At 41.2% G+C, this 22,625-nt stretch overlaps 1 protein-coding gene across 1 annotated transcript in view; it reads right to left on the bottom strand.

Annotated features, from left to right (window-relative positions):
• The window catches only part of NELL2 (neural EGFL like 2), a 156,061-nt gene that overhangs the window by 75,181 nt on the left and 58,255 nt on the right, over positions 1-22,625 (bottom strand). The window contains exons 10-12 of the mRNA XM_076331701.1: positions 18,527-18,618; positions 15,675-15,777; positions 12,513-12,641 (exon numbers count right to left, since the gene is read on the bottom strand). Of these exons, the coding sequence (XP_076187816.1) occupies positions 12,513-12,641; positions 15,675-15,777; positions 18,527-18,618 (324 nt within the window). The remainder of the gene's footprint in view (positions 1-12,512; positions 12,642-15,674; positions 15,778-18,526; positions 18,619-22,625) is intronic.

Raw genomic sequence — 22,625 nt, forward strand, 5'->3', positions numbered from 1 at the left:
ATGTTATTTACCCCAGCTGACTGCACCACCATAGTTGTCATCACTCTTACCCTCTGTAGATAATCTTTGACTTTTTCTTCTCCCTATATATATAGCCTCGTGCCTTTGGTGTTACCAACAGGCAGTAAAAGGCCTAGCTCCAACAGCAAAATTACCAAGTGGTCACACATATATGATTTACCGCTGAAACCGGGTTTTTTTGTTGTTGGGTTTTTTTATTATTTTTATTTTTGCCTACCTTTCTGCAGTTGTGCGTCTCTCCTCCCCAAAAAGAGAAAAGCACTAAAACCTAAGGCATCACAATATAACTAACCTCGTGAACCAACTACAAGAACATACCCCATGTATTAAGTTACATACAAAAATAACCTCAAGCATACACAAAGACCAAGAATAAAAAATAAAAATAACTGTCCATCATCCCCAGCATGCTGCTCCCAGCAACGAACCAGGGCCACTGACAACTCACTGTAGCAATGCATAGGGAGGGTAAGAGGAAATGGGCAGCGACTTGTGTCTATTGATTTTTATTGAATTATTAATGGACCTTAAGAGAAACTGGGTGAGTTGGATTATAACTGTTAGCACTGTTGTAATTGAACTAATAAGAGGTTGTTAGATGTTGACTAGCCTGCTAAAGCATCAATTAGACTAAAAATAAATTCTAATTATTGGATCCTCACACAAGGTGTGTTCTTTCCTCACCCATAATTAAACTACATAGGTAACACATACACACATTGTACACATCTCGGTGCTTTTCCCTTCACGTTATTTTAAATCCATGATCTTTCTGTAAGTTTGTGATTTCTCTGTCCATCTCCTGCAGCCTGAGGGGGGGCTATTAGGACAGAAAATACTCTTAAAATAAAGGCAAAGTCACTCAAGGTCTATATTCCTTGACAGAAGCTCTATACAGCTTTGAAAGGACACAATACAGCATTACAGCATTTCAGAAATATTTTTAACAGTACAAAGACTTGTTTTTATTTCAACTTGCCCCAGTTTTTGGAAAGGAAGACAGACTGTTCAGATAAAACTGTCCTTGTTAAACATGCAGTAGGAGATACTGTTCAACAGCTACCCGTGCAAGTGAGACTCTTGGAAGAAAATGAAATCTTCATCTCAGTCTCATGAAAACATCACTGGACTCTACATAAATTATGGAGTTTAAAATATATATATCACAGGAATTTTTTGAAAACAAATATTGTCTGCCATCATGTAATGTTTTACTTGGCAAACTGCATCTTCTTACTATTTAATATCTTATAATTAATTCATATGGTAGTGTATACACGATAAAACAAGTAATTATATATAGTTATCTGTCAGACATGAAAGCATCCCAGGGGGGCTTTCCTTAGGCACCAAATAACGAGTCTGATGTAGCTGCATACTGAGAATAAATAGGATGTTGTATATGATTAATTAGTGAATTCCAAATACCAGAACAACTTACTGAGGCTCCAGTTCATGATCCATCCCCCTTCAGCACTGCACTCGGTTAGAAATAGGTCTTTAAATTTGAATTGCAAAATAATATTTTTTAATTTTTTTTAAAAGTATGACAGCTTCTCATAATTTTGAACTGTGAATGTCAAGAATTTAGAAATACTTGCCACTGTTGGTGGTTTTATTTTCCCCTATTTTAAAAGGGGAATAAGGAGCGTTAATATTCTTATACAGAAACTAAAAATATATATCAGATTCTTCTCAGGAAGAGACAGCACAGATTGTACTGCACGTGTGTATTTTAAAACTCCTCATGGGAAAACAGATGCACACGTAACAGGATAGTACCTGTAAGCTGTGATAAGGCCCCTGTGGGTGGGTTAGACTGTATTTGGGAGTCTGAGGAAGAGATAGACTGGTGGAACCATGCTCTGCCCTCCCTGAGACAGAAACAGGAACAGCCACCAGAAAAAAACCAAGATCAAGGGGATCCTGTGTCCTTCCCCCACCAGGCTGAAGGCAGTAGCTTAAAGGAAAGGAGTGAATCAAGCAAGTCCATGCTCAAGATGGCAGGCGAACCCCCTCCTTGCCCACCTCGCCTTCCTGTGTGCCTCTGTACAACAGGTATGAGGCTCTGGAGGTGGAAGGCCAGTCAATGGATGATGTGGATGACAGTCCATGTACACCAGAGGTGTTGCCAAGGTCGGAAAGGCCTACCCCCTCTATCACGACCACCTCCACGAAGAAGAAAAGATGGTTTATAGTTGTAGGTGACTCCTTTCTGAGGGGAACAGAGGGTCCAATATACCAGACAGACCGTCCTCTTAAGGAAGTCTGCTGCCTCCCTGGGGCCTGGGTTAAGGACATCACTAGGAAACTTCCTAGACTAGTACAGCCCTTGGACTATTACCCATTACTGCTCTTCCACATGGGTGGCGATGAAGCTGCAACACGTAGTTCAAGGGCAATCAAAAGAGACTTCAGGGCCTTGGGACGGTTGGTAAGGGAATCTGGAGCACAGACTACTTTTTTCCTCTCTCCTTCCAGTTGCAGGCAGCGACATTGGAAGAAACAGACACGCCCAGTCTATTAATACATGGCTCCATGGCTGGTGTCACCGCCACAATTTTGGGTTTTTCAATAATGGGATAGCCTACACAGCACCAGGCCTGCTGGCATTGGATGGGATTCACCTTTCTCAGAGGGGGAAGAAGGTCTTTGCTCACGAGCTAGCAGAGCTCATTGACAGAGCTTTAAACTAGGCTTGAAGGGGGAGAGGGATAATATCAGGCTTGCCCATGACAAGCTGTGGGATGACACACCAAGGTTAGAGGGATGGGGTGCTAGCAAGGGCCCTCAGCCTGCTGCTCTGAGATGTGCTGGGTACACTGCAGCACACTTGGAAGTCTTACAGAGCCAAGAGGGAAACACCAGTGAAATACCTCAAACAAATTAAGGGGTGTTCCTCTAAGAAGGAGACAGCCAGCAGCCCAGCTGAAGTGCCTCTACTCCAATGCACGCAGCATGGGCCACAAACAGGAGGAGTTGGAAGCCACCATGCTGCTAGAAAGCTACGACCTGGTTGCCATTACTGAAACTTGGTGGGACGAATCCCATGACTGGAGCGCGGCTATCGAAGGCTACAGGCTGTTCAGAAAGGACAGGTGTGGAAGGAGGGGTGGAGGGGTTGCTCTCTACATCAGGAAATGGATAGATTGTGAAGAGCTGTCTCTGAAGAATAGCCACGAGCAGGTTGAAAGCTTGTGGGTAAGAATTAGACACTGAGGCAACAAAGGGAACCTTGTGGTTGGTGTCCATTACAGGCTGCCCGATCAAGGGGAGCCTATTGTTGAAGCCTTCTTACTCCAGCTACAGGCGGCATTGCGCTCGCAGGCTCTCATCCTGCTGGGGGACTTCAACCACCCTGACATGTGCTGCAAAAGTAGCACGGCAAGCTGTAGGCAATCCAGGAGACTCCTGGAATGCATTGAGGATAACTTCTTAACCGAGGTAATAGACAGCCCTACCAGAGGGGATGCGATACTGGACCTGTTGGTCACCAACACAACTGAGCTAATCGGTGACGTCAAGACTGGAGGCAGCCTGGGCTGCAGTGTTCATGCACTGATGGAGTTTGCAGTCCTGAGGGATATGGGTGAGGCGAAGAATAAAGTCAGGACCCTGAATTTTAGGAAAGCAGAATTCCAGCTGTTCAAGGAATTAGTCAATAGGACCCCCTGGGAATCTGCTCTCAGGGACAAGGGAGCAGAACAGAGCTGGCAGATCTTTAAGGACGCTTTCCATAGAGTGCAAGAGCTCTTGATTCCCAGGTATAAGAAATAAGGAAAGGAAGGCAAGAGACCGGCATGGCTGAGTTGAGACCCGCTGGTCAAACTGAAGGGCAAGAAGGAAATGCACAAGCAGTGGAAGCAAGGACAGGTATCCTGGGAAGAGTATAGGGATGCTGCCCAGTTGTGTAGGGATGGGGTCAGGAAGGCCAAGGTGCAGCTGGAGCTGAACTTGGCAAGGAATGCAAAGCATAATAAGAAGGGCTTCTACAGGTATGTCAGCCAGAAAAGGAAGGTCAAAGAAAGCATACCCCCCCTATGAACAACACTGGCAAACTGGTAACAACGGATGAGGAGAAGGCTGAGGTACTCAACAACATTTTGCCGCAGTCTTCACTGGCAACCTCTCTTCCTACACCTCTCCAGTGGATGGACCACAAGACGGGGACTGGGGGAGCAAAGTCCCTCCCGCTGTAAGAGAAGATCAGGTTCGTGACCACCTGAGGAACCTGAACATACATAAGTCTATGGGACCTGATGAAATACATCCCAGAGTCCTGAGGAAATTGGCTGATGTAGTTGCCAACTCACTCTCCATCATATTTGAAAAGTCATGGCAGTCAGGTGAAGTCCCCAGTGACTAGAAAAAGGGAAACATTGCACCCATTTTAAAAAAGGGTAGAAAGCAGGACGCTGGGAACTACCAACCTGTCAGCCTCACCTCTGTGCCTAGGAAGATCATGGAACAGAACCTGCTAGAAGCTATGCTAAGGCACATGGAGGACAGGGAGGTGATTCGAGATAGCCAGCATGGCTTCACCAAGGGCAAGTCCTGCCTGACTAACCTAGTGGCCTTCTGTGATGGAGTGACTACATCAGTGGACATGGGAAGGGCTACGGATGTCGTCTATCTGGACCTCTGTAAGGCCTTTGACATGGTCCCCCACAACATCCTTCTCTCTAAACTGGAGAGGTATGGATTTGATGGGTGGACTGTCCGGTGGGTGAGGAATTGGTCAGATGGTTGCATCCAGAGGGGAGTGGTCAACGGCTCAATGTCCAGATGGAGATCGGTGATGAGTGGCATCCCACAGGGGTCCGTATTGGGAGCGGTACTGTTTAGTATCTTCATCAATGACATAGACAGTGGGATCAAGTGCACCCTCAGCAAGCTTGCAGGTGACACCAAGCTCAGTGGTGCAGTTGACATGCCTGAGAGACAGGATGCCATCCAGAGGGACCTGGACAAGCTTGAGAAGTGGGCCCGTGTGAACCTCATGAGGTTCAACAAGGCCAAGTGCAAGGTCCTGCACCTGGGTCGGGACAACCCCCAGTATCAATACAGGCTGGGGGATGAAGGGATTGAGAGCAGCCCTGCCAAGAAGGACTTGGGGGTACTGGTGGATGAAAAGCTGGACATGAGCCGGCAATGTGCGCTCACAGCCCAGAAAGCCAATCGTATCCTGGGCTGCATCAAAAGAAACATGGCCAGCAGGTCGATGGAGGGGATTTTGCCCCTCTACCCTGCTCTGGTGAGACCCCACCTGGAGTACTGCATCCAGCTCTGGAGCCCTCAGCACAGGAAAGACATGAACCTGTTGGAGCAGGTCCAGAGGAGGGTCACAAAAATGATCAGGAGGATGGAACACCTCTCCTATGAGGAAAGGCTGAGAGAGTTGGGGTTGTTCAGCCTAGAGAAGAGAAGGCTTTGAGGAGACCTTATTGCGGCCTTTCAGTACTTAAAGGGGGCTTATAAAAAAGATGGTGGCAGACTTTTTAGCAGGGCCTGTTGCGACAGGACAAGGGGGAATGGCTTTAAACTAAAGGGGGGTAGATTTAGGCTAGATATAAGGAAGACATCTTTTACGCTGAGGGTGGTGAAACACTGGCACAGGTTGCCCAGAGAGGTGGTGGATGCCCCATCCCTGGAAACATTCAAGGTGAGGTTGGATGGGGCTCTGAGCAACCTGATCTAGTTGAAGATGTCCCTGCCCATGGCAGAGGGGTTGGACTAGATGGCCTTTAAAGGCCCCTTCCAACCCAAACTATTCTATGATTCTATTTGGGGTTTGGGTAGGGTCTAAAGCATGCAGCACATTCCTGCAAGCTATCCAGTAGACTACTGCCTGTTCTACAGAAACGAGTGGCGATATCACAACTCAGCTGTCTCTCAAATGATGCCACACTAGTTAGAGTACCATAACAGGTACAATCACTGTGGCTGCTATTGCTCTGCACTCTTCATAAAAGAGTATTTATTTTTAAATTCAGTTTGGTTTAATGCCAGGCATTTCTGTGTCTTTGTTACAGCTCTTGGGGATCCAGCCTCTATGTATCGTTAAGACATGTCGCACTTTTAGACTGAGGTTTTAAAAGTTACATAAGAAAACCAACCAGCTGGCTGTGGGTACTTTTCAGCACAGTGACAGCATCTAATTCTTTCAGTAGTCACCTCCCAGCTACTAGTGAAAACTGGAGAGAAAGGAAAACAAGAACAAAATGAAGGCTTTAGTTTCTTTTCTCTTTTGCATTGAGGTTGCAGATTTAAGCAATTTGTATGAAAACTTACACCTTAATTTCTCATTTAAAAACAAAATGCAACATGTGCTTTTATTGCTGGTGCAAAAGGGCTGCTCTCGCTACAATAAAGCATCTCCTTACCAGACACTGCTAACACAGAAGACTTTAAAAGAGTTTCCAAGAGGCTCCCTTTATATGATTAGTTTCAGCTTTTTTTTAATCATAATAACATCACTGTCAGTCCTGGCTATGGGTGGATGATAGAATCAGTCTGAATATCCTTCCTGTAGAAGTAATTAAAATCAAATAACACTGAATCACATCCTGCAATTTGTACATGTACAAACCATTCCACTGCTACAGTTGGTGGGACTGTCTGTACCCCAGTATGCACCACACTTTATGAACTGGTGTCAGGGATACTACTTGTACACTTTAAGTTAGGAAATTTGCTTTACTATCTTCCTGAGGAAGAGCCATGGCAGACAAGAAGGATTTGGCCCACTCTGACACATTAGAACTGGCCCGATAATTCTTCATACTTAGATTTCTCAGTAACATAATGATGGAAATAAGATGACAATGCCTTTGCTGAGAAAAAATATTAATAATTGATAATATATTAATACTGTTTAATATTAATGTTTAATTTTAATATTAATAATGTTTAATTACTTTTTAATAGAGACTTGGAAATAACATTCTGCCCTCCTGGAGTGAAAGTTTTTCTTTCTGCTTGATTAGTTTTCCAACCCAACCCAAAATGACAAGGTAATGACTCAAACATTGCCAGTTGATGGAGATGGAAATCTTTATTTCTTAGCTATATGTGATACTATTGCCACATCTCACTTACAAAAAAAAATTTATGTATGAAGAGAGAAGCTTGGCTAACCTTCCCAGTTTCTCAAAACTGACAGTACTGCAGAGCTCCTAAGTAAGACTATCGCCAAAGAATACGGTGCATACCATGAAGACAGCGAAGCTAGCAAATAGCTCAATACTGGTTATGAAAGACCCAGAGGACTTAACAGAATATATTTTAATACACTGGGGTTTATCTCCATTACAGAGGTCTCCATCTTACTTACGCTCTTCTCAATATTACACTTGCCAAAAGAAAAAATGTGTTGTTGACTAATGCACTTGGCCAATATGATGCAACACATACCCTACTGCAATTTGATTATTACTTTTTATCTTTTATAAGATTTCTTCTCTTCACTGCAATCAGTAGAAATCAGGCTCATTCTGAAAATGTACTTTATTTTCGTAATCCAGTAGTTAAAAACAACAAGATTAACAGTAAGATTAACAACAGACTGTACTAATTAGGTAAGTGAAGAAGCGTAATGTTTTTCTTGTTGCGGAAGAGGGTTGAATAATGCATTAGTATTTTTACACAAACACAGGGATTAATTAGTAAATCTTTCCAAGCAGAATGAGAACATACAGCTCTGAGCTAAGGGAAACCTGATGAGGTCCAACCAAGTGGCGCTTCCGACGTGCTTCAGACATCTACTCTGGAAAGAGACAATTCATCCTCTAAGACTGCTTACTTCCCTCCACTGACGACGACTCAAATCAAGCCAGCTAATTCAAAAATAGATTTCTAAACTGAAGACCTTCTCCCCTCAAGGGACAATCATCAGTCAAGCTGATGCAATTCTCAAATGTAGACAAAGTCACTCAGTCTTTGGTCTCATTTCAGCTGCTGCACTTGAAACTGGGACAAACATGGCAACAGCAGAGAAACTAGGAGAGTTACTGAGGAAAAAGGATAAATTAGAATAAAAATGGAAAATGTTTTCACAAAAAATTGTTTAATAATATTAAATGATCCCAAATTGTTAAGATAAGTTAGCTAGGTTGTGTACTGTGCAACTAGTACAACTAAATTCGCAAATATCAGAAAATAAACATTATGGTCCACATACCTATAAGGTAAATTTGTGATGTGTGGAGGGCTGACCCTGGTCAGCAATTCAGCACCCGCCAGCCGCTCGCTCGCTACCCCCTCCAGTAGGATGGGGGAGAGAATAAAAAGAGCAAAAGTGAGGAAAACTCGTGGGTTGAGATAAAGACCGTTTAATAAGTGAAGGGGAAAAAGGGGGAAAAAAAGTGACTCAAAGGCAATCACTCTCCAGCTCCCACCAGCAGACTGATGCCCAGACAATCTTAGAGCAACAGCCACCTTAGAAAGAGTACCCCCATTTTTACTGCTGAGCACGACGTCATATGGTCTGGGATAGCCCTTTGGTCAGTTGGGCTCAGCTGCCCCGGCTGTGTCAACCTCCCAGTCTGTTGCCCAGCCCCAGCCTACTGGCTGAGGGGGAAGTGAGAAGCAGAGACGGCCTTGACACTGTGCAAGCACTGTTCAGCAATAGCTAAAACATCCCTGTGTTATCAACACTGTTCTAGTCACAAATCTAAAACACAGCACCATACAGGCAGCTACAAAGAAAATTAACTACATCCCGGCCAAAATCAGTACATGATGTAAAACAGCCTCTGCATCAGGCAAAATCCTCTTTATAAAGAAGCAAATAACCTGTTTTTCTCAGGTCATGTTCAGTTCTGGTGCTTACAAAAGATTACTGCATTCTCCTGTCTCCTTTCTTGAGCCTACTCTCCTCCTTATTTAATCGGCAATCCTTGGCAACATTTCTGAAGTGAAATCAGAGTTTGCACAGAGATAGTTGAGCACTATTATTAAATCAGAAAATCGGACTTCAAGCAATCCTTCCCAGTGCAGTCTCCAAAGGGTACAAGTAACACCTCCTCCCCAGACACATCTTTTGAGGACCGCCAAAAGTGCATGACACAGTGCATGAAAACAGCTTAGGTTCAAGGATCTGAGAAGAACACCTAAAGCTGCCACCAGCAGACTATTTGCAAACCCATCTTGTTTGAAACATGGGTATATTTCACTCCTCTAGATGCATCAGAATATCTTGATAGCCAAGAGTCACAAACTTTATCCTTAAAAACTTCTTCAGTATAACTCCACCACCACAAAGGTAGTGGGCATTGAACCCTATTTGAAATATATCCCGGAGTGCGATCATTACTTTGAGAGCACTGCAGGTGTTGCTTTGGGAAAAACTAATTACACTTCGTCAGAACATCTGTTTTTGTAAAATGTTGATGTTAGGTAGGCTATACACCAAGGATGCTATATTCAAAAGCACCTATACCTGGACAGCACAGCACAATCCGTACCCAACCTGCCCACAAGGTATCTCAAACTGCATAATAACCTGAGGCAGAAAATAGATTTCAGAGTACTTGGAATAAGGCTTACAGCAAGTAAATGAAGAAATCCCAACTCTTTAAGTATTGCTTTACACAGTCCTCCAAGGGAAAGCTAAATGTGATATAAATATTAACAAATATTATTATTATAAAACAGAAAGGTGTCCACCATAACAGTATCTAGAAACATCACACAGCTTTGGAAAAGCGCCAGTTCTTTCTAGGACAGAAGCCAAACTCTTCCATCATTCAGATGAAATTTATGCATCTTTTCCAGACCCACACTGAAACCAGCTTTGAATATTTTTATTTTTGTTCTTCTACCTTAAGAAGTTCTGCCAATGGGAGCATCATTACTTCTGTTTATTATTTGAATTCTGACAGTGCTGAGGCACAAATCAGGATTGTATTTAGTGAAGTTTGGCTCTAACACAGAATCAACGACATCCATTTTTGCATCATATCTGAAGTTTGTGAAGTACGAACATAGAAACAGCTATCATACCCGTGGGCTCCAGCCATTACAAAAAGCCTTCTCTGAAAGGCTTTGTGTTAACCCGACATTTCTACACTTGGCATTGCTCGTAGTTAAAGCCACAATAATGGCACAGTGAGGAAAGGGTATGTGCTGAGTGAGAAAGGGAGGTTGGGACCATTTCCGCCTTTCAAGATGAGGGACAGGACTCTGCAAAGACTTGGTGTTACACTATTGCTATTGTGCCCTTGCTATTACATTGTTTTATATTACGGTAAGAGTCTCTTTCCAGAAATAAAAAACCCAGTGCTCAAAGAGACACTGGGGCTGGAAAAAGGGATACAAAACTAAAAGCACAACACTGAAGAAACATGGGTATTTCAGTCCCCTGCCCCTCCTCTTCCACAAAAACAATCCTAAAGTTGCAATCTGTCACCTTATTTCCCCTCCTTCCAGCATATGACCTGCACACTCAGTCAGGGATGGCCAGCCAAGGCCAGTTCTGGACTGGTGTACCAAGCATGCATAGTTCAAGTGTGGTGCCTACACTGCAGCTACAGTACCTAACTAGCAGCAAAGCTAGTCTGTTTTGCCTGCTGAGTTAGCTTCACCCTTGGCTGGGAGAGCCTCATCTGGCAGGGCCCCAATCTCAGGAACTTTGCTCACGTGGGCACATCTTCCTAATGGGACTTGCTCCCGCTATCTTCAATGTGAGCAAGTGTTCCTGGATCAGGCCCTAAATCATACACATTTTTAAGACAGAATTTAATGCATCCAAACACAGTAATACAATTATTATTTTTATATAGTGTCCCAACCTTCTATTCACTTATGCAAGTTTTTTGAAAGTACTTAAGCAGATTGATAATTACCACCCAGAAACAATGTCATTTGCCCATATAGAAGCTATGGGGCCAAGAAATCTTCTCAAAAAATCATCATGCTGAATTCAGGTACTGCACAAACTGGTAAATCCACTTATAATACAAATGCATCAGTCACACATAGGATAATCTACTGTGTCCTCATCTAAACATTTGACCACCAATGCTGATCAAAAAGCTGCTCTTGTTTTTTGCTTCTGACATGCCTGGCAAGTTCCACACATAGTAACAGACTCTAATTTGAGTGATGTGGAGATCACTACGAGATCATAACTTGTTTTTCTGCTTTCATTCAGCAGAGTAACAATAGAACCGCAGAAAAAACCTTCTTAAAGCACCTGATTTCACCATAACTCCATTGCTCCAGTGACCCCCTCAAAAAGGAAATGGCTGATGAGTTCCCAGAAATGCAGATCTGCAGCCTAAGCCTCAGCGTAATCTCCAGAGACTATGGGATAAAAAGTGGCTGATGCTGCAACACAGAACAAGCTATATAGCAGGTCCTGATGTCAGATGCCTGCTGGGACATGATGAGGGGCAAGGGATTTGTTTCTGCATGATTTTTAGTTCTACTTCTCAAAACAGGCTTCCATCAGAAGGCTTACCGTAAACATTAAGCAGAGAGGTATGCAAAGCTGAATTAATTATATGCTCCTTTCCCGAAAACAGTCATGAATTCTCAAATCTAAATCTACAGATGAGCATTCCCACTGACGTTAATGCAGCTACTAACTCAAGTAAGCTGCAGGCATTAACTTTTGCAGAGTTCAGCCAAAGGAACAGTCTTAAAAGGCCTTGATTCATCCCATTTAATTGTGCATCACCAAAGAACAATCCAGGTATTAGGTGGTACTGCAGAGTACCTTAGACTCTACTCACACATGCTTAACTTTCAATTTAGTAGGCTAAATCTGAACCGAACTGCTTATTAGCCAAAGGCCATCCTGCTGCCAACACTTAAGCTTTATGGTAAGAATGATCTGACAGTACACTAGTATTACGTGTTTGCAGAATCGAGGTTTTCATGAGGAAGAGCAACAGTTAGCACAAAAGCTAAGAGATTGTGCAGAGGACTTTGGCTCTCGCTGCTGGAGTGGGGATGGGGTTTTTTCACAGGATTACGCTAGACTGTAAAGACACAAATTATAGAGGCTTCTCTTCTGATTGAGTAGCTTGTTGCTCCCTGATACCAAAAGAGCAGCTCAAATAATAAATCATTACTCAGTATAATTAATACTAGTATCTACTCTGTAGCATTTACTTACTTCCTGGGGAGAGAGAATGGGAACAGGCAGCAGTGAAAAGAGAAACTAAATGTTATACTAATATGCTATTCAAACGGTCGACTTTTAGGTTGCCTGAATATCTGAATACCATGAAAAGGAAGGAAAGCTTTCCTATGGAATCATGTTTCTAATTCAAGACCTCAGCCATACTAACTTGCAACTTCGATGCTGATCAGAATTTTTATATTTTTAAAGAACTTAATGGAGAGATAACTATTTTAGTTGATTAATATGCTGCATATCTAATTCATTGCATTTAATAGGCCTATCCCTTTGACAACTCATGAATCAATACATTCTTCCCACAGTAATTTATACAGCGGAGATAAGCACCTTTACAAGGTATTACCTTCACAGTAGGCATTGTCCTCCCGAAGGGCTCGGAAGCCATCTCGGCAGCTACAGACAGCTCTGTCATCTAGGTTTCGGCAGACAGAATGCTCCATACAGTTATGGCCTTCAGTGCAAAAGTCATGGCCTGTACAGAAACAAATATGATTGAGGGTTAAAAAGAATCCAGGGATTATAAAACACCCCTGTCAAAGACAGTTCTATCTTTTTTTCAATTAGGTCAAAGAATACCTTTCTATTGTCCATGAGATACAGAAAAATAAATTGTACCAAGCATGAAACAGATGAAAGGAGTAGTAAAGGCCACAAGAACAGACTGTCTCTAGGTCTTCGATTCAATTTCAGGTTATGGCATTGATCTAAGGCAGCTGGATAGGAGGCTTGCTTAAATCCCCCTACTGTCTCCTTGTCATTGTTAAGTACTTTTACAGGACACTTTATATATTTTTCTTCATTTTCTTTTTTTTTTGTTTGGACATTTATAAAAGAGCTCAATAGCTTAGACACTCAGTAGCTCATTTACTAGTGGTATTACTTTTTTCTCTAGCACTTTTTGTTCCCAGGTGTATTTATAAAATCCTTCCACATTTAACCAAAAGTCTTTGATTAACATTGACTTGTTTTGCTTTTCTCTTCCCCTTACCTCTTCCTTTGAAGCTCCACTGACTGAATACTCTTCCCTGATTCCACCATCCTTTCCATTTCAGAGAAATTTGTTAGCCTTGTAGCCATCCCTATTTCCTATTTTCCTATTTTTTCCCTTCAATTTTTCCTGAGTGTGACTGTTTTCCATTGCACCTTAATTACAAATTTTTAAGATTCTGAAATTCTCTTCCAGGCTGGAAAATTTAGATTGAACCTTTCAACTCAGTAGGTTTTTTTAAATTCCTTCTGTTTGCTCTCATGAAATCTAATGCTGCTATGTTGCTGAACACCATTAAATCATCCTTTATTATGCTGAATTCAAGCTGGGTGTAGTAACTGACTTAAAGCTTCCACAATTTCCACATCTGTCTACAAAGGTATGGAGCTTGTCTCCTTCGTTGCTTTCTCAATAATTTCATTTATTTAAAGTTTTCTTCTTTAACTGAAGCATTAGAATTGATCAAGCAGCGGTACTTCGCTTGTATTTTCCAATAACTATTTTCTTGTCTCAAAATCTCCCACAGGAGAACTGGGGAATGTGGGTCGGGCTCAGGGGACCAGGACCGGTGTAACAGCAACAGCTCCAGAATGCAACCTGGAATCGCACTGCAACACAGGCCTCTTACAAAATAACAAACAAGTATTTAATGGCAGTAAAGATTATTATTTTCATCACTCCACCTGGCTTCTGCTTCATATTTTGCTATGAAAGAGCTTCTAACTTCACAGAAGTTAAGTTAAATGAGCACTTCAAGCAGGACAATGGCAGAGTCTGCTTGAAGGTCAGGTCAGAGAGGTGTTTTGCACCTGGGCAGCTCATGAACATTCTGAAGCAACACAAACCAAGTATAACAAGACAAGAGAAACAGAAGAGCCCATAAAGGCAGAATGTTTTAGTACTGAGACCCAGTGACATGGTCGTGATGCAAACATCACAGTCTTACTGTGATATGAGAGGCAGATGTTTTTCTTTCTCTCTTTCCTGCTATGGATTGTCTCCCTGTAACCTAGAGATACGTCTAGGTAATGATACTTAAATATTATAATTCACCATAGCTACCACAGTGCTGTCATCTAACATAGGACATTAAGAAGCAAAAAGCTCTACACTTTTACTAGCATTAGAGGGTCTTCAATACTCATTGATGACAGCAGAATTGCGTGTGTCAATAGCAACCTCTGGCCATGGCGGCATCTACTCTTTGCCTTTTTGTTGTCTTCCTCATTGAAGCCTGAGTTAATGACAAAGCAATAGTCTTATTTTTTTATTTCCTGGCCTGGATTCGCTGTACCAGACTTCAGTATTAAATAACTAAGAATGTACATGTTATCCAGAAAGGGTGACAGCTTTTTTACTGATTTTTTGTTTTTCTTAAGATTCTTAACACTTACCTATCAGCTGTATTAATAAACAAAATACATGCTGCTGAGTAATAGCATACAGCAGCTTCTTGTTTAAAGAATAAGCTCCATAGCTCATGAGAGGCCAAGCTAGCATGGTTCAGGTTGGATTGAATATGTTCAGAAAGCACTCATCTGACATATATTAAAATTTTCTAGCTATACCAGGCACATGAAACACAAAATTCTTTTCTCTAAGCCACTGAAGATTTTATAGAAAATTATCATTAAAAAATCCTTTTTGACTGTGATAGACTTCAAGAACTATCTTTTCTCAGGTTCTCTTCTTCTACTTTCTTATGTCTCTGCTTGATGTCATTAATCATACCCTTCATGTTTGCGCCGAGTAGCACAGAAACAAGTATAGCCGCACTCTTTTTTTCACTGAAGTATACCTAAAATCAGCCCAAGAGTCTAACATCTTCTTTCATGCCCAGTATCAATTTATCATTATTTAGCTATAGAAGAAACAGACGTAGCCACTTGAAGATGCAATTGCTCATAGCTTTGAAGATACCAGTATTAGTCCAGATCAAAAGAGTGGGCTCAAGACACAAAGCACTTCATGTACCCCTCCCCTTTGGTAAGGATCAGTCTGGGTGTAACGCACAAAGGTACGCAGCATGCAAAAATATACCCCAAAGCTTCTGCTTCTAGATGCAGACTACAACCCCAAACAGGTAAACAAGTTACGCCAGTCTTCAAACAACTGCATAGTATGAACAGTTCTCTAAAAGAGACATCTCAAAGCATCTCAGAAAGATGCTGGGCAACACAGACATTTCTCCAATTTCATTTTGTTTGGACACAGGATTAGGTGAAGGGTAGAAAATCACTAATTACGTATACGATTTCTTTGACTTTACACCCACCTTTGTCTAGAATGAAAAACACAAACAAGTGCCATTAAATGTTTCACAGAATTTACACTATTAGACATTTTACAAACAAATTTCAGATGTCATGATGCAAATGTTACCTATTCAGCTCCCCAAAATGTATAGTGATTATCATGCGTAGGAGCGTCCTATTCAAAATTATAAGAAAAAAGTCTATATAACCTCTAAGAATGGAAAATTACACTGAGCTTATATATATCCAGCTATTACCTTACCTTTACAGATTTTGCAGCAACTGTGAGATAAAGGGATCTGTTGAGATTCTGGGCAGTTCAAAGCTGTACAACTGTCTTTTGGAATACGCTGCATTTTGTGGCCCTGTTAAATTGAGGTAAATGATTAATATTGTGAGAGAAGAAATAAAGATAAATTATAACTGTAGTGGAGTTTTAGCATTATAATGTACAAACAAAAACTGCCTATGCCAAACTCCAGGTACCTTCGAAAACCGTTTGAAAGGACAACGTAACACAATAAAAGCATCTGGAGCTCCCCCATACTCAAACCTTTTCAAGCAAGCAAAAGTGTGGCAACAGCTCTCATTCTTCTCTTGTCTTAGCTGTCAAGCAACTTGCCTCAGAAGTTTCCCTTAAAATTATGCCTGGAAGAGTAACAATTTTTTCTCAAAAACTGGGGCAGCAGATTCCAGAATCAAGGGTCCTCATGATGAATACTCTAAAGCAGCTTGTTATTTATACAGCAAGTAAAATCAAACTTGAACATCTCTTATCTTAACGCTGTGGAAGTAACACTGAAGGAAACTGGCACTGATTCCCTATTAGGAAAGAGAGGGTTTCTCAGCTAGGTTTGGATCAGGTGCCTGGACATGTCCAATGCCAAGATGGTATCTGAGTATCTTCAGGCACTTAGGGCAGGTCACACGCAATCATTGCAGTATGACCACATGAAATGCCTGCCTTAGCAATCCGGCTACCGCAGATGTACCACCTTTAGGCTCCCTCGGGCCCTAATTAATGTGTCTTGCAGTGCTCTAGTCATGATATGGCAAAGACAGAAAACAAGGCAAACAACAACATGTTCCTCAGAGGCATCTGCCTTAAAATCAGCAATCTGGTTAAAATATGAGCTCACTGAACTCAGGACCCTGTATTTCTGCAAGCAAGAAAAGTGCCTAAAATCCTGCATATGCCATTGCATATATTATTCTTACGGATCTAGCATTTAATTTTCAATCCTCTTTAAGCATGGAATATAAAGATGAAACATGAACACAATGGCTCATATCAAAATTACCACTCAAAGTTTACCTTAAGCAATCTTGACAGAGAAACCAACCCTAACCTGATAATACAGTAAAGCAAACCAGCCACGGATGTCTTGTACACCAGGACAAGCGAAACCCAGAAATCCCACAAAATAAAGAAAAAAAACCCTTTGACAGAAATAATATCAGAGTACTCTGGATTGCATTTAATTCTTTTACAAATTCTAATTTGGAAGAAAAATTTTCATTCACCTGTTTTATAATATTCAAACAGAAAAGCACATGCCCACAGCAGGCAAAACTGCAGCAGCCGAACAAAACAAAAAATGATGTTTAGAATTACACGCAGACAAAAAGAAATTCCCTACATTGCCTTGATAACATCATTATAAGCCTTTAAGCATGAAATCAGTACTTGTGCCATTCCTATTAAGGCTCTCTTGAGCTGGAGTCATTAATTATATCGTTTTATGAGAACTCTAATAGTAATAAAATAGTGCCCACATACAACTTCCAAACTGACCAACACAGTTTACAGCATGTGGATTTTCTGCTCTGAATTATCATTCACAAGGCTGTTCAGCAGAAACTGTACGTACTTCAGTCCTTGAAAAAGCAGCATTTGAATCAGCCGAAGTTGCTGCTTAGTATTTCTACCAGGACAGTCAGGTAGCCCACCAGCAAACAAGTATAATCAACAAAATACAGACTAGCACAGCCAACAGAGGCGTTTTGTTCATACAATATCACACTTGCCAGCTGCAAGAAACACCAGGCAACATCACATAACTTTTGACAGTTGTTAATTATATCCATTGAGTAATCATAGAATTTATGTCTCAGGTGTCATGTTGAAAACACGAGCTCACAGTCCTGAAAAGCATACGACTGAATCCAAAATTATTTCTGGTCAGCTTCTCCTTTCCTTTCTCAAAAGGGTTTCAAAGCACCTACTCCAGGAATTAAGCTCACAAAGATTAAAATCAACAGCAGTAAGACAACGGTCCCCAGTTCTACTTTGTAAAACACACTTTTCCACAACTGTCTGAAAATGTTTTGAGGTTTCCAGAAACTGGTCTGATAGATAGCTGCAGCACAGCCAGGGGAGTTGCTCCCCTCTCTTTCTCTGCCCTAGAAACGTGCGCTCAGGTTTTCGACTCCAAGCCACAGCACGCAGCTCTCTAACTGGAGGGAATTCCTCCCCATCCCTCCCCCAGAGAGGCAACACGGGACCCACTGCAGCCGTACCTGGGGTATATTTTGCCCTTAAAGTGCATTTGTGCCCTGAAGAGCAACTCTGTTCATGCAGCAGGACAGGACTGACTCAGCGTCAGGCGTGTTCTGTTTACAAATAAAACAATGACCCTACCCCATTTCCATCACTAGAAATACCGGACACCTGGTGTGCCAGCTCTTTTCCTTCTTTTTCATCTAGCCTTTCCTCTGAGAATTATCCTGAATTCCAAATTATGCCCCCATCGCGTTCATGCATCTCTTGTACCTGAGCACATAATTTTGAGCACTAACATTGCACATGTGCCAATGGAAACATAAGGTAGTCTGCTGGTTTTTTATTACTGATGATGGAGACGATACCTAAGGAGGAAAGAATGCAGCTTGATTGTCAAGCTGTGTAATCAAAGCTTGCAGCTATGCAAAGTAAATTTATTTGCAAAATCTGATGTGGAACTCAGTAAGACAAAATAAACACAGGACCCCTTAGATGCCTTTTCTGTTGCCACTTCCTAAGGTAGACCTGTCTGTATTTCAACAGTTTCTTTCAGTGGGTCTTTGATATTTCTAACATGCAAGAATTTTTTTTTCCATCAACAGTATTCTTACCTTGCACTCAAACAGAACACAGTCCCCTGAGCTTGAATACACAGTTTCTCTTTGTCCTTCAAAGTAGGTTCTGCCATCAAATACGCACACCGCTTCAGGAGAAAATAAAAAAAAAACAAAACACCACAATGATTTTGTAAAAAAGTGTTAGTACTCTGCTTATAGAACTGAAACATTTTCTTAAAGATAACTGCATTTCAAAATGAAATGATTGAATCAGCTGCAACAATATTCTAAACCCACCTGTAGGAGTCTGGATATCACAAGAAAAAAAAATCAGAGGAGAAAAAAAAACACAGAAGAACCAGAAAAGCACACATAAGTAGAAGGTGAAGGATGTTGAAGCAATATGGAGTACTGATGGCTACTGAGAGGGCAGAAAAGATGTGTCTCAGGTCATGCCAAGGGAGGTATCACTGCCTGCAACACAGCTCAGGGGCGAAAAGGAAAACGGAGCTGTGAGAGCAGTGCGAATGGCATTAATAGATAATCAGTTTCTTGAAGAGGAATGTTGTATGACGGAGGGTGATCACTGAAGCCGCATATTTATTTGTTATCACAGCCCTTTGATGTTTCATCACCCCACACAGGTATTTATGTATTTGTATCTTGATTATCCAGTTATTTACTGTTCCTGCTGAAGTATATTAGAGTGTATGAATTTTATTGTACAGGAACTGACCTTCAGTGACTGTCTTTTTTTTTTCCCAACAGAAGGAGGATCAAGTCTCTGATGATCAAATGACAGAATGACCCTCCCAAGGCTCAGTGTTTGTTATACCACGACCTGGCCCGGTGCCACTCCTGCGCCCTGGCAGTACCAGGTGTTACAGCAGCGTGCTGACACAGCTCATACTGAATTGCTCACTGAAGTTCTTATTCGGTATTTAAGGGTTACATAAAATATCTTCACAGCAAACTGTTTTCCTTTTTTTTTAAATGGATCCATTACTGCAATTACATTATGCAAAGTATAAAGGCTAAGTAATGTAACTGCTAGATATAGAAAATTGGATGTCTGTCTCTGTTGCTTAGGACACAGTCAAGACTCATCAAGTAAGCACAATCATGAATAACAGGAGTAGGTTACCACTATCAAGTTTCAGATTACGTTAGAGGCCTAATTTGCTAATCATTGATTTGGAGATGTAAATCAATTATACTACAATTCAGTCACAGAGAGATTTATCTATTCTGTTTAAATAGACTACAGTTTGTAGGCAATTTTAAAATATCTAAAAGTACAAGAGTTTTAATTACGTGACCTATATTAATTACCATTACTGCTGTTACTTTCAATTCTCCTTTACTTTTTTTTTTAACTTGCAGCTCCTTGATTTTACAAACTTCTTATTACTTTGTCAGCATGTAAAGTCAACTCTTGGAATGGATGTTGAAAAAGAAGCGATGGGCATAGTGACAAAAAAGGTTTTTTTCAAATTCTAAAATATGAGTTATAATATCTTATAAAGTATCTTGCGTGATATACGCCTGCACAGCACTTTCAAGAAGTAACATCACAGCACGTTGCAACACCCCAAATCCCATGAATGGCAGAGTTTGCAGTCAGACTTAATAAAAGAAGTACAGAAAAGAGCCACAGGATAGAGTCCAGGGGAGGGTCCTGGGACTAACAGCAGGAGAAAGTTTGTACAACATCCACAAAGAAGGGTCACAAAGAGTCAAAAAAGCTCAATACATGCCTCTTTCCTCTCCCAGAAAACAAGCTCTTCTAGAAGGAAGTGTGTGAAAAAAAATCTATATAAATCTTTACTGAGGACTAGCAGATCTTGAATCCAGGCAGGACAAGGCAATCATCCAGTCATATATATCACCTCCTATATATTACAGGCCATGACACTAAACTGAAATACTCACATATTAAGCCCTTTCCCTTGCCCCACACATTTCAAGCTTCAAAGAACTACACGTGACAGGAAAAGATGAAGTATAGCAATGCCTGAGGACCACACAATGGCAGTGGACTGATAACTTAACATATCCTCATGTTTCCAACAGGCAGACTATGCCTGTTCACAGGAAAGGCAAAAGACATCAAGATCACTGTCATTCTATCCTGGAAGAAAACAATCTCCTGAAGCAAAAATACTCATATGAATAAGACCACCCAGGCATCTTATAAAAAAGTATCCATACTTTCATAGTATGGATACTATCATGGATCATAGTCCACTGAATCCAATCTCCTTACCAACGATAACAAACCTCTGATTCTTCAGAGAAACTTATAAAATAATGTACACAGAAAAAACATCAAAGGAACACATCCAGCCTAGTGTGAAATCAGGACGTTATTTCTTGATTCCACCAACAGCCCTCTGAAGTCTTGTCATATGAAATTATCATAATGCAGTGATGTAGCATCACAAACACTTGCTTTCCACAAGAAAATCAACTTTTCTCCATAAAGCCTTGAAAAAAAGAAAAACTTAAAAATTCTGGGTCTGTGAGAGATCACTCTGCCCAGACAGCCCTTGCCCCTTCATAGACTCAAAGATTGTTTCTCAAAGGCTAGAAAGTGGCAGCAGAGTGCATGTTTCAAGACACTTGCTTGTGTGGGTCCCAGAAATTTCAAGCAGTGCTGACTTACTCACCTCCACACCTTCCTATGTCACCACAACACCTGGCCATCATGCAGCTAAGAAAATTACATCTCATTCATTGAATTCCCCTAAATAAACATTTCCAACTAAACAATCCAACATTGGATTTTGCTGTGGTTTTGTCAGCAAGGCTATAAAGCCCCCAGGTATGAGGGACCTGCCTATACAGAGTGACCAAACTATGTTTAAGAAAAGAGAAAAACCAAGAAACAATAAATGCCCAACTGAAAAACTAAATTGAAACTAAATTGAAAACCTGTTAACCTGAACAATCTGAACACAAGGCCAAGCATGTCTTCTTATGGACTGCTGCTCTCACTGACCACATTCAAAAGGGACATTTCTTCTTGAAATCATCAAAATCAACTTTACCTGGATTACTTCTATCCTACTAATGATCTCTAAAACCTGAAGGATTCCACCATACCTGGATAGTTCCTTCCATTAAAAAGCAGCAAGAACTAAGGTACACTCTGAAGCTCTAATTCATAGCACTATCACCTAGTTTTTCTCTTCTCACCTATGCTAAACTAGCCAAATGAGCTTACAAAAAACACGTGGGCACTTCATCTACACCTGTACCACTGGCTCCACGTATATTTAATAAGACAGATACCAGTGGGTTTAGTGATGGTCCAAGTTAGCCAGTGCACACTGTCTTTTCTTCTCCAATCCTCCCATAAATGCTTCTGTCTCTTCCTGTTATCTTATCAGCCTGTTCTTCTTCCACTGCCCACAGAGGAGGCATCCTGCCAGACAGCAAAGGGCAGATTTTCATCAAGCTACCTGAAGGCTTCTAAAAACTTTACTCTAAGGCTGTCTGGTTAGGTGAGCATTGAGCACACTTGGAAATAAGACAAAGCTAACTTTCTTCTGCCCCACTTTCCTCCTAAGACAACAGGACCCACATCCCAGGCAATGTGGAACAGAACATCTCTCCTGCCTAATGCCAGCAACTGTCACAGCCAGTACACATCCCATGATGGTGGTGTTTCATGTCTTTATTTTCCTTCAGAAATAAAGATATTTCAACAACATGAACATCTGGACTGGAACTGTGTAATTAGAAAGTCTGGTGAAGATTTAATTTCTGCTTGGCTAGATGCTTCCCAGGATATTGTGATTAGTGTGTGATTGGTATCTCTCTGGGGAAACAATCTCCCTAAGTCCTTTCATTCGACAGACTGAATCACAGTCAAGAAATTACCTGATGATTAGTTGTTCCAGAACTTGATAGTTATTGCCTGTGTAGGGTTTCATCTACAGCTGAATTACATCAACCATTTCCTCTTGCCATCAAACCTCCATATGCCCTCTGGTACCTAAACCAACGTATATTATTCAAAGCATGGTTTTCTAAGATGAAACACAAGTCTATAAAACCTACTAGGAAGTTTGACTACTCTTGATATATTTGTATACAGAAAGTGATCAAATATTACACTGACAGGCATCAGTACATGGTCTAAAAAATT

The sequence above is a fragment of the Aptenodytes patagonicus genome, chromosome 1, assembly GCF_965638725.1.
Source record: "Aptenodytes patagonicus chromosome 1, bAptPat1.pri.cur, whole genome shotgun sequence".
Taxonomy (NCBI): Eukaryota; Metazoa; Chordata; class Aves; order Sphenisciformes; family Spheniscidae; genus Aptenodytes; species Aptenodytes patagonicus.